The sequence below is a fragment of the Eulemur rufifrons genome, chromosome 16 (genome assembly GCF_041146395.1).
Source record: "Eulemur rufifrons isolate Redbay chromosome 16, OSU_ERuf_1, whole genome shotgun sequence".
Lineage (NCBI taxonomy): Eukaryota > Metazoa > Chordata > Mammalia > Primates > Lemuridae > Eulemur > Eulemur rufifrons.
In genome coordinates this window covers 89,544,025-89,556,852 of record NC_090998.1, presented here as the reverse complement: position 1 = coordinate 89,556,852, position 12,828 = coordinate 89,544,025, and the positions used below count along the sequence as shown (strand labels likewise).

Genomic DNA, 12,828 nt, shown 5'->3' with positions numbered 1-12,828 from the left:
ACATTCTAAAATCTGGGCAAATGGGCATGTATTAATACGCTTCCATCTTGGCCTCTGAGACACTGGTGCTTTTTAAAAATAAGACTAGGCCGGGCGCAGTGGCTCACGCCTGTAATCCTAGCACTCTGGGAGGCCAAGGTGGGTGGATCGTTTGAGCTCAGGAGTTTGAGACCAACCTGAGCAAGAACGAGACCCTGCCTCTACTAAAAATAGAAAGAAAGTATATGGACAACTAAAAATATATAGAAAAAATTAGCCGGGCATGGTGGCGCATGCCTGTAGTCTCAGCTACTCGGGAGGCTGAGGCAGGAGGATTGCTTGAGCCCGGGAGTTTCAGGTTGCTGTGAGCGAGTCTGATGCCACAGCACTCTAGCCTGGGCAACAGAGTGAGACTCTGTCTCAAAAAAAAAAAAAAATAAGACTAGTAAGAATCTATAGGTAAGAATTTTTCAGATTATGATCAATGCCTCAAATGACAATGTATGAATATATTAAGTCATGACTAACGATGACTCCATGATATGTAAATCTATAAAAATGTAACAATACAACTCATAAAAGTATTTGGTATTGTCCTCATGAGAAATGTGTTCTCATAATGTTCTTATGGGCATTAGGTAGCAAAATATCTTGCTTTAGCAACTGTATACAACAAATGAAAAATTTGAATTTAAATCTCTTGGAGGTTTCACCAAGTTTATCCTTGGTTAAACTGTCTTTTCTTTATAGAATGTTTTGAGATTCCTTAAATCAAAACATTCTTTTTCCAGTTGTGTATAAGTGACTTTTAGTAAAAAGATTTCTCTCTTAAGATTGTGCCTCTTGGTTCTTTATATCATGACTGGAACCAGATAGCTCGATGTGTAGCTTGATGTGTGCTTGTTGCAGTTTGTTCATTGGTTCATTTGTTCAATTATTTAATTAACAAATATTTACAAAGTATATGCCATGTGTCAGGCACTTTGTTACAATTCTGTCTGGTATTTTTTTAATCATTTCAGGACTGATGAGGAATATTTTAATATCTCAAGATGGTGTTAAATTGGAATCATGTGTTTTCAAAAAAGAAGCACCTGGCTCATTGTATTGTTCCACTCTGAGGCAACCTTGGGGGGCCACGATCCCCATCTTAAGCTTGTAAGGATCCTGATGGTTGTGAAGCTGTTTCAGATGTTTTGTGACACTTCATAGCTGCTGCTTGCTGCCTGCCTATCCTAATTGTCTAAGCAATCAGGAACTCTTCGATGAGCTTCTACACTTTAAGGCACTTTGAAATGTCACCTTTCCCCTCACCTGTCACCCATTGTACAAAATCCATACTCACTCAAAACCATGTGAGCTCCTTAATGTGAGAGTTGTAAATTGTGTGTTTGATCTAATATTGTCATGGACTTAGCATGTTATCTATAAGACACTTCCTCTCTCTAAAGATGTTATGTTAAAACTGTATTTAAAACTATATCAAAATTGCTACTTTGAATGCTATATACATTTGTAAGTAGATTGTCTCCTATCGTACAAATGAGGAAACTCATTACTCTTTTCATGTGGAGAGGTGCTGCTGCCAGCCATTTGCTATCAGCGAAGCTTCCAAATTGCTTCTAACAGTAGTGGCTTGTGTTGTACCCTGACACAAAGAGATACCTTACTCTAGGTCTTCTAGGAGGTCAGTGGCAAGAGGTATAAATGGAACATTGGTATGTGGCTTTAAGACGGAAAAGCTTAAAGGGTTATATTTTGCTTTCCTTTTGTCTCTCCCTCTTTCTTTTTAAAGGAGTGGTGAATGTGTTGCTAACAACTCCACTGTGGGTGGTAAACACCAGGCTGAAGCTGCAAGGAGCAAAATTTAGGAATGAAGACATTGTACCCACCAACTACAAAGGTATTATTGGTAAGTGTCTCTTGGCTGAGTTCCTATTTAAGGGTTTTCTTTCCTCTTTGCATCTGGAATCTATTGCCACAATAAAGCTACATAGCAGACAACCTCAAATCTCAGCATCCATTGGTAACATTTGTTTAGCTCATGTGTCTGTAGATTGACAGGAATTTGACTCATCTAGGCTGACCCAAGCCTGAGAGTCTTAGCTCCACGTCTCCCTTCCTCTTCTTGGGACCAGCGTGAGCATATTGTGGTGGCAGAAGCACAAAAGACACACCCAATGCTACAAGCATATTTCAGGGCTCTGTTTGCACCTTGACTGCTGACATTCTAATGGCCAAAGCACATTAACATGGCCACGCCCAAGAGAAGTAGAGAAGGGGTAGAGAAGTATACTGCTCCCAAGCAGTATAGATAGGAGGGGATGAATATTTTTGAGTAATAATCTATACTTTTTTTTTCTTGTGCTGTCCTTGGATAAAGATACCAAATTGGTATCTGATATGTTTGAGCTTTTGCTTTTTAATAGTACCACATTGCCAGCTTCTCCATTCTCACGTGTTAATCTTTGTAATGAGAATGGTAGTTTTCTTATAAGTCACATCCACTATAATGGTCTCTAGGATCTTATCTTTTGTTGTACTAGACTTTGTTGTGAAACATGTGGGCTTAGTTCACAATTGTGTATAATACGGAATTCCCAGTAGTGGTGATAATTACTTAGGAAAAGTTGACATTCTAAGCCCAGATTGTCAGGAAGAGTTGCCTGTGATTGAAGTTGGTCTCTAAATAACTTGGTGACTGTCAGTATCTGATTATCAAACAGTAGTTAGCTGATAAACTTGCCCCCAGAATATCATTGCAAGAAGGAAATCTTTATGGAGCCAATGTGGTTTGTGTTCTGGGTATATTTGGACAGAATTCATGTTTTCTTCTATAGTTAGGGGATTATCATTATGCTTTTCAAAAGTCCCTGATTTCTTGCTTAGATGCTTTTCACCAGATCATTCGAGATGAAGGAATCTTGGCTTTATGGAATGGCACATTTCCCTCCTTGCTGTTGGTCTTCAATCCTGCCATCCAATTCATGTTCTATGAAGGTTTAAAACGGCAACTTTTGAAGAAACGGATGAAGGTAATCCCTGGTTTGGAAAGCAGCCAAATAATCTCTGACACCTTCTTCTTTGGATTGATATGGTTTGTTCTTTCTTTGCTTTCCAGCTTTCTTCTTTGGATGTGTTCATCATTGGTGCAATAGCCAAAGCGATTGCCACCACAGTCACCTATCCCATGCAGACGGTACAGTCAATTCTGAGGGTAAGTGCTGGGGTTCTCCCTGCATTTAGTCAAACAACATTCTAACATATGTGGTCTCTTCATTTTTTTCCATTTCTTTGATATTCTGCTAACCAGGCTGGCTGTCAGTTGGTTTTCTGTTTGGTTTGGAATGAAGTTCCATTTGTGATTTCATAGGTAACACAATGTCTCAGAAGACCCAAATGTCATGCGGTGGCTCACGCCTGTAATCTTAACGCTCTTGGGAGGCTGAGGCGGGAGGATCACTTGAGGTCAGGAGTTCGAGACCAGCCTGATCAAAAATGAGACCCTGTCTCTACTAAAAATAGGGAAAAAAATTAGCTGGCGGTGGTGGTGGTGCATACCTGTAATCCCAGCTACTCGAGAGGCTGAGTCAGGAGGATCGCTTAAGTCCAGGAGTTTGAGCTTGCAATGAACTATGATGACACCACTGCACTCTACCCAGGGTGACAGAGCAAGAAACATTCTTTAAGTACCTCAGGAAAGTGTAAATTTGCTTCCTTCTCATTCAAGTTGATTTACTTGGTGCTCTAGGGCAGATTATTCTTTATAAAATCAGATGTTCATTCCTTCAGTTCACTCAGGAGGATTTCATAATTTAGCTTTTCTGAAGCACTTTCAAATTTCTGTTTTTTCCTCTTTCTTTTTTTTTCTCTTTACTCATTCACCCACTCTGAAATTTGTTTCTTCATTCATTCAATCATTTATCCATTCAAATACTTATTAAGCATCCATCCTATGGGAGGAGTTGGGTATACTATGGTGAATAAAACAGCCATAATCCCTGCCCTCATGGAGATAGTGGGAGAGTGAATGAACAGGTAAATAAGCAAAATAAGTAGGTAATTACAAATTGAAAAAAGAGCTGTAAAGGAAGTGAACATGTTTTGTGGTTTAATGGAGAGGACGTGGTAGGGATCTTAGCTAGCATGATTTGGGCTGGGCTTCTTTGAGGAGGAATATTTAAATTAAGATACAAAGGAAGATAAGGGCCCAGCCATGCAAAGAATAAAGGAAAATGAATTCGAGGTAGAGGGAGTATGATGTGCCAAGAGTTTGGGGCAGCCCATCCTAGGAACTGAAAGGAGGCCTCTGTGGCTAGAGCGTGGATCAGCGTGAAATTAGAAATGTAACTGGAAGCTGTAGGTGAGGAGTCTAGATTTTTATTCTCAGTGCAGTGGGAAGCCTTTGAAGGGCTTTAAGCTGGGAAGTATGTGATGTGATTTGTAATTCAGGAAAATTGTTGTGGCTGTTATACGGTAAATTGGTCAGTCAGAAAGCTAAGAGAGAAAGCTGGGGCACTTAGGCCATTTCAGTGATACAGGTGAGAGGGGATGGTGGCCTTAGACTAGGGTGGTAGCAGTGGAGAGGAGAGATAGGACGAGAACAGATTCAAGACCTTTTTTTATTGTTTGTTGGAGACAGAGTCTTGCTCTGTCTCCTGGGCTCAAGCATTTCTCCTGCCTCAGCCTCCCAAGTAGCTGGTATTATAGGTGTGTGCCACCATGCCCAGCTAATTTTTCTTCTTCTTTTTTTTTTTTTTGAGATAGAGTCTTGCTCTGTTACCCGGGCTAGAGTGAGTACCATGGCGTCAGCCTAGCTCACAGCAACCTCAAACTCCTTGGCTTAAGCAATCCTTCTGCCTCAGCCTCCCGAGTAGCTGGGACTATAGGCATGCACCACCGTGCCCAGCTAATTTTTTCTATATATATATTTTAGTTGGCCAGATAATTTCTTTGTATTTTAGTAGAGATGGAGGTCTCGCTCTTGCTCAGGCTAGTCTCAAACTGCTGACCTTGAGCGATCCACCCGCCTCGGGCTTCCAGAGTGCTAGGATTATAGGCGTGAGCCACCTCGCCCGGCCTAATTTTTCTGTTTTTAGTAGAGACAGGGTCTCGCTCTTGCTCAGGCTGGTCTGGAACTCCTGACCTCAAGTGATCCTCCTGCCTCAGCCTCCCAGAGTGCTAGGATTACAGGCATGAGCCACCTCGCATGACCTCAAGATCTGTTTTATACCTGCCTGAGCAAGAGCAAGACCCCGTCTCTACTAAAATTAGAAAGAAATTAGGCGGACAACTAAAAATATATAGAAAAAATTAGCCAGGCATGGCAGCACATGCCTGTAGTCCCAGCTACCTGGGAGGCTGAGGCCAGAGGATCACTTGAGCCTAGGAGTTTGAGGTTGCTGTGAGCTAGGCTGACGCCATGGCACTCTAGCCCGGGCAACACAGTGAGACTCTATCTCAAAAAACAAAAGATCTGTTTTAGAGAAAAAGTTCAAAAGACTTATTGCTAGATAAAATGGGGATGCTACTATTTCAGTTCAAAATAATTATTATTTTTTTAAAAAGTATTTTTACTAATATATTATTTTTGAATTGGTACTTAACATAAAGGATTCAGTAGCATTCACATAAATGTATTTTAACACTTTTATGATGTAAATATATAATGTAAAGAGCTTAGACTGCAGAGATTCTAATAGATTAGTGCTTAGCAGAACTTCCTAAAGAAGTGGAAGTTATGAAGCCATACCATCAATAACTAAATCATCATCCTGAGCATTTTTTTTTCTTGTAAGATAGAATTTTTTCCATAATTATCTTTTTTTTTTTTTTTTTTTTTTGAGACAAGTCTCATTCTGTCACCTGGGCTAGAGTGCCGTGGTATCAGCCTAGCTCACAGCAACCTCAAACTCCTGAAGCTCAAGCAATCCTTCTGCCTCAGCTTCCCGAGTAGCTGGGACTACAGGCATGCGCCACCATGCCCGGCTAATTTTTTCTACATGTTTTTAGTTGTCCAGCTAACTTCTTTCTATTTTTAGTAGAGACGGGGTCTGGCTATTGCTCAGGATGGTCTCGAACTCCTGAGCTCAAATGATCCGCCTGCCTCGGCCTCCCAGTGTAGTAGGATTACAGGCGTGCATGAGCCACCATGCCTGGCCAGAAATTAAGATTTTAAAAGGCAGTAATAATAAACAGTAACTTTTTTTTTCTTCTTTCTCAGTTTGGACGTCACAGACTAAACCCAGAAAACAGAACACTGGGAAGTCTTCGAAATGTTCTCTATCTTCTTCACCAACGAGTAAGGTGAGCTTTATAGATGCTTCACCTTCTGTCTACTCTGTCAGCACCTGTCTCTACCGAGGAATGGCTGGATTTGCTTCTCTTACACTACTGCCTTGGCAGTGGCAGCCTCAAAAACCTGTCTTGAATGCTGTGCTCAGACATTTCTCATTTTAGGAGCTTGCTATAATATGACAGCATTTCGGCCTGAGCATGGTGCCTCATCCCTGTAATCCTAGCACTTTGGGAGGCTGCTGAGGGAAGATCACCTGAGGTCAGGGATTTCAGGTCACCCTGGGCAGCATAGAGAGACCCTGTTTCTACAAAAAAAAATTTTAAAAATCAGAGACCTCATCTCTCCAAAAAAAAAAAAAAAAATTTAGCCAGAGCTGATCCCACACACCTGTAGTCCCAGCTACTCAGAGGCTGAGGTGAGAGAATCGCTTGAGCCTAGGAGTTTGAGGTTGCAGTGAGTTGTGGTTGCACTACTGCATTCCAGCCTGGGTGACAGAGCGAGACTGTGTCTCTTTAAAACAAACAAAAGAAAGACACCATTTTGGGAAAGTATGGAAGCATGGAAAAGTTCAGGTACTTATTCTTTGTTAGTTACAGATATGTAGAACTCCTTCATAAAGGGAACCTCTTATAATCTAATCTGCTTGAGTGGTGCTCATCAATGGCACACCCCATGACCTCTCTTGGAAATATAATATCTGCTTATAGAGTTAGCAGTAGTAGTAGTATTAGTGGAGAAGAGAGAGCGGATTGGAAAGAGTAATGTAGTCCCAGCTACTCAGGAGGCTGAGGCAGAAGGATTGCTTGAGCCCAGGAGTTTGAGGTTGCTGTGAGCTAGGCTGATGCCATGGCACTCTAGCCTGGGCGACAGAGTAAGACTCTGTCTCAAAAAAAAAAAAAAAAGTAATAATGATGATGATGATGATGTAAGAATAACTTAACATTTCTGAGGGTTTGCCATATGGCAGACACTAAGTTACATGCTGTATGTGAGTAATATCAATCCTAACACTAGCTCTGTGAGGCAAGAACTATTGTCATTTCCCTGTTTTCATTTAAAGAAACTGACAGGGAAGTCAGATAAGTCAGGGACTTCCTTTGAAGCAGAAGCTGCTATAACTTTATTATTGTTTCTAGATAGAAGATACTTTGAAAAAAATTTATTATAAAAATAGAATATGCATGGTTTAAAAAAATAAAATCAAAGATAAAGAATTGGTATAAGGTAAAAAATTCTCACCATACAAAATGTTGGGAAGGGTGTGAAGTAAGCAGAACTTTCCTATGTTACTGGTGGGAATGTAGAATAGTGTAACAAATGCTTTAGAAAGCATTTCCTTTAAAAAGTTAAACATACACCTCCTATAGGACCAAGCCATTCCACTTCAAGGTATTTACCCAAGAGAAATGAAAGTATATGCCTACACAAAGACTTGTGTACAAATGTTAATAACAGCTTTATTTGTAAGGGTTAAAAACTAAAAACAACCCAAATGTCCATCATTGGGTGAAACATAAGTTGTGATATATCCATAGAGTAGAAGACTACATGGACATAAGAAAGAAATTATTGATACATGTAACAACATGGAAGAATCTCAGAATAATTATGCTGAGTGTGAGAAATCAGACAAAAAAGAATTCATATTGTATTATTCCACTTCTATAAAATTCTAGAAAATGCAAACTAATCAAAACTGACAAAGTCAGTGGTTACCTGGGGCCAGCATAGGCAGAGGAAGGGAATAATTATAAAGGATATGAGGATACTTTCAGGGGCGGTGGATATGTTCACTATCTTGAGTGTGTTGATGGTTTCATGAGTATATATTAATATATAAGTCAAAACTCATCAAATTGAGGTCAGTTAAACTTCAGTAAAAGGTATAAGTACATGCCTACATAATCCTTGTTTTCTTCTCTCCTTATTCTTTTTACAAAAGGTAGTCACCGTTAATGGCTGAGTATATATATTTCCAGAATATTATATAAAATATATATTTGCAACATATATATGCAACTTGTGTTTTTATAAACTCAATATCACAAACATCCTGTCACATTGATATCTGTAAACTTAATCTTATTTTTTGTAGTGACTGCCTAGTTTCCTATTACATAATATGACCTGATTTATTTACCAATACTTATTGATGGATATGTAGGTTGTTTCCAGGTCTTTGCCTTTACAAACATTGATGATGAACAGCCCATAAATTTAGCTCTGTACATATGACTGATTATAATTGTAGAGAAAATTCCTTTAACTAGTGAAATTACCTAGTTAAGGAGTTTGAACATAGAAAAGTTTGATAGACATTGCCAGATTGCCCCAAAAATGTAATACCAATTTCCGTTTCTACCAGCATTGGGAGATTAAAGAAAGATATGTTAACAAGAAAGTTAAGAAGGGAGTGTTAAATGGAAATCTATGGGGTTATATAGTTTTCAAATCCAGTGTGTTTTCACATCTTTATCTTGTTTGGCTCTCACTCAACCTTATAGATGTAGAAGAATGATTATTTGGCAGATCAGGAAACAGATGTAGAGAAAAAGTGACAGATATACCAAACAGATAGAGGCAGAGTCAGATGTTCAAAGTCAGATGCTCAGTAAGTACTCAGGAAGGACTGAATAAATAAAGAGCTTTCATTCTGTCCATTAGAATGTTCTGCAATAGTGGAAATGTCTGTACTGTCCAGTAGGGTTGCCACTGGCAATATTCCCAGTGCAACTGAGAAACTGAATTTTTTTTTCTTTATTTTTCTTTATTTATTTATTTTATTTATTTTTTTATTTCCCTAACACACCTGAGTTTCTGTAGAGAAACTGAATTTTTAATTTTTTAAAAATGTTAATTGGCACACATGGCTAGCGACTACTATAATGGATAGTGTAGTATACCATTACCAGGCCTCTCCAAACTTACGTGTGATTAAGAATCACCTGAGGTGCTTAGGCCGGGCGCGGTGGCTCACGCCTGTAATCCTAGCACTCTGGGAGGCCGAGGTGGGCGGATCGTTTGAGCTCAGGAGTTCGAGACCAGCCTGAGCAAGAGCGAGACCCCACCTCTACTAAAAATAGAAAGAAATTATATGGACAGCTAAAAATATATATAGAAAAAATTAGCCGGGCATGGTGGTGCATGCCTGTAGTCCCAGCTACTCGGGAGGCTGAGACAGGAGGATCCCTTGGCCTCAGGAGTTTGAGGTTGCTGTGAGCTAGGCTGACGCCACGGCACTCACTCTAGCCTGGGCAACAAAGTGAGACTCTGTCTCAAAAAAAAAAAAAAAAAAAAGAATCACCTGAGGTGCTTGTTAAAATGCAGGTTCATGCCTCCCTTCTGGGGTGGGGCCTGGAAATCTACATTTCTAAACAAACCCTGGTGCTTCTGATGTGGTTGGACCTCACCTCGAAAAGCACTGAGGTAGAATTTCTTGGGTTTCTTGGGTTAACGTAATTCAAGTTAGTCAATGAACTAGAAATTCATGGGACTGGTCTTTTCATTCCTCTTTATCACATGATTTCTCTCTAATAATAGGTTTCACAGAGCATATGTATAAAATATATTAATAGCAATATCTTCTAAGTGGAGCATTTGATTAGTTTTAATATCTCAGTCTGCATACTGTATATAGCCCTGAAGTTGCTGATGAACTAGCATATGAAATTAATTCACTCTACACAATTAGCTTTGGAGAGATAATTTGCTCTGGATTCTTGGTTCAGCCAAAGCATTCTTCTCTGAGATTAGAGCAGTGGTTCTTAAGGATTGGTGCCCAGGCTGGCATCATCATCCTTATCATCTGGGAGCTTGTACAGAATGCAAATTCTTGAGTCCCATCCCAAGTTTAGTGAATTAGGAACTCTGGGCATGGAACACCTGATCAGTGTTTTAGCAAGCCCGTCAGGTGATTCAGATGCATGCTAAATTTGAGAATCACTGGGCTAGAGGATCAAATGGATGGGAAGTCTGAGAATCAGGTAGCTTTTCGTGTCTATCTCTTTCTCTAGTTCTCTTGAGGCTAAAATGATATAAACCTGTTGGCAGCTTTCCTGCCATCTAGGAACTGTTAAATTGAAACAACTGAGTTGGGACAGCATTAACGTGAAGATCTAAATGTTCTTAGATCTCAGATTTTGTCATTAAGATGGTTTTAGGAGATTTTAGGATCTACATCCTATCAGTGGATATTGTCAACATTCTGATAATTAGTGGTGACTATAAAAACAAAGTATTGATGGTTCATGAATACTAAACTTTCATCAGTCCCCAGACACCTTTAAAGGTAAGTTCTTTGATAAAAGAAGTCTGTGTTGAAATCTGAAACCTCCATTGCTTATTTTGATCAAAGTACCTATCCAGGTAGTAGGCATGTTTCTGTGATGAAGGAATTGACTTTTATAAAGAAAACTTTTGTTTTTTCAAACCTCTTTTCTCTTAGGCGTTTTGGAATAATGGGACTCTACAAAGGCCTTGAAGCCAAACTGCTGCAGACAGTACTCACTGCTGCTCTCATGTTCCTTGTTTATGAGAAACTGACAGCTGCTACCTTCACAGTTATGAGGCTGAAGAGTGCAGGGAAGCACTGACACGCCTTCCAGTGGGAAGTATGGAGGATGCTGGAGATGGGGAGTTTCCCTTCTGAGTGAAGAGAAGCGATTTTCCTTTTACTCTGACTCCTTCCACCACAAATTTTTCCCTCACTGGCTTGAAAGGGATCGAAGGGTAAACGGGGAGTGTAGCCAGCTGAACCTGTTGCCTCCTTACTTTTTATAATGGCTGGTTGGATTTGGGGGTGGTAGTTGGACTAATATAAAAAGAAAATATTGAAAACCTAAAAATGAAAGTTTGTGGAGGTTTATTGGTTTTGTTAAGGGGAATGGACTATTTTGCTCTAGTGTGTAATCTTTCTATTTCAATTTTTCTTATACATATCAGCTGTTCTCTTTCCCTGAACTCTTCCCCCGGTTTTAGGACAAATTTAATAACATGCAGTTCTCCTCAGATATTTTTGTATGTCTTAATCTTGGTATTTCCCTCACTAAAAATAATATTATGACCGTGCCATGGGTATGACTTTATTTTTGTTGGGCTTTTTTTCTCCTGCTTAAGGACAGGTGTCTCTTTTAGTACATGAGCTATTTATTTTGTGGGGAGATGAAAATTATTAATCTCAAATGATTCTCTTATAAACTATTTACAAATGTCACTTATTCATTAGTGTTTGACATTATTTTTAAAGCATTTATTTTGAATCAACTCTTTGATTACAAAAGGCTTGAGGTTTTATGTCCATCCATACAGGCCCCAATCAGTCAAGCCCCAATAAATTGTCAGCACAAAAGACATTCTTGAAAAGTTGCTCTCTATTGAGGTACTACATTGGGTTTGCAACCAGATGGTAAAAATCATAAAACCCTGGGATATTATCTCCCTTTATAAACTCTTGCCGTAGGATGTATGTTTTGAGAATAAACGTCTGATTGAGGTTATTTCATTTGGAATATGAAAGACTCCTTGGAGTCTTGCTGAAAGTGTGGTCCATCAGACATTAGCATTGCCATCAGCTGAGAACTTGCTTGCATGCAGCCCAAACCTTGTGATTCATAGTCTACAGTTTACCCAGATCCCCGGGTGATTCATATCCACACTAAAGTTCAGGAACCATGAGGCCCCTGAGCCAACAGAAGAAGTGATTGGTTTTAATCATAGAAACCAAGGTAAAGATAGTTCTCAAAGAAATGATAGACTAATGTATTAAAATGACCTCTGAAGACATCTAGGAGTCCTACCTATGTCATCATTTGCTTTCACCTCATAGCATATTGTTAAGATGGTAGGACTTTTATCATGTAGCTAGGAGTAGATTTAAACATCTCAAGCCACTAAAGAAGCAAATTCTCTTAACATTAGTAGAACAACTCTGAATTCCTATGATTTAGTTTTTGTCCCTATAACAAAATGACAGATTTTTGATTTATAAGTCCGTAATTCAGGCAACAGAGTGAGACTCTGTCTCAAAAAAAAAATTCTGTGTTTCAGTCAGAGAAAGTAATAATGAAATATCTCATTATTTAGGATTTAGTCCAATTTTCAGAGTGGAAATTTCTTTCTCTTATTTCCCCTCTTTAGTCCCCATGGTAATTTCAAAATATATGATTATTAAACTAGTAGTAATTGAAAGATCGTTGTGTTGTTCTAGAAAATAAAAATTAAGCTGGGCATGGTGGCTCACACCTGTAATACCAGAGACTTGGGAGGCTGAGGCAAGAGGATTACTTGAGCCCAGGAGTTTGAGGCTGCAGTGAGCTATGATCGTGCCACCGCACTCCAACCTGGGTGACAGAGTGAGACCTCATCACACTATGTATATATCAATTAGCAAGAGTGAATAATCTGGGAACAAAACTGAGCATTCATCCCTATTTAAAACAGAGAATTGAAGACAAAATTGTCTTTATTGCTTTTTATTTTACTTTAAGTTTTCTGTGTATCTGTGGTAGACCTTGGGTGGGAAGCACAAAACTATTATTTTTCTGTACGGAAGA

The 12,828-nt window shown here is 39.2% G+C and overlaps 1 protein-coding gene across 2 annotated transcripts in view; it reads left to right on the top strand.

Annotated features, from left to right (window-relative positions):
• SLC25A17 (solute carrier family 25 member 17) overlaps positions 1-12,054 on the top strand; it is a 28,905-nt gene extending 16,851 nt beyond the window's left edge. The window contains exons 5-9 of one of the 2 annotated variants that reach the window (XM_069489897.1): positions 1,775-1,891; positions 2,869-3,014; positions 3,101-3,196; positions 6,203-6,285; positions 10,722-12,054. In XM_069489897.1, coding sequence (XP_069345998.1) covers positions 1,775-1,891; positions 2,869-3,014; positions 3,101-3,196; positions 6,203-6,285; positions 10,722-10,869 — 590 coding nt within the window. In that variant the 3' untranslated portion in view covers positions 10,870-12,054. The remainder of the gene's footprint in view (positions 1-1,774; positions 1,892-2,868; positions 3,015-3,100; positions 3,197-6,202; positions 6,286-10,721) is intronic. The other variant, XM_069489898.1, reaches the window with a different exon arrangement.
• Positions 12,055-12,828: the final 774 nt, after the last annotated feature.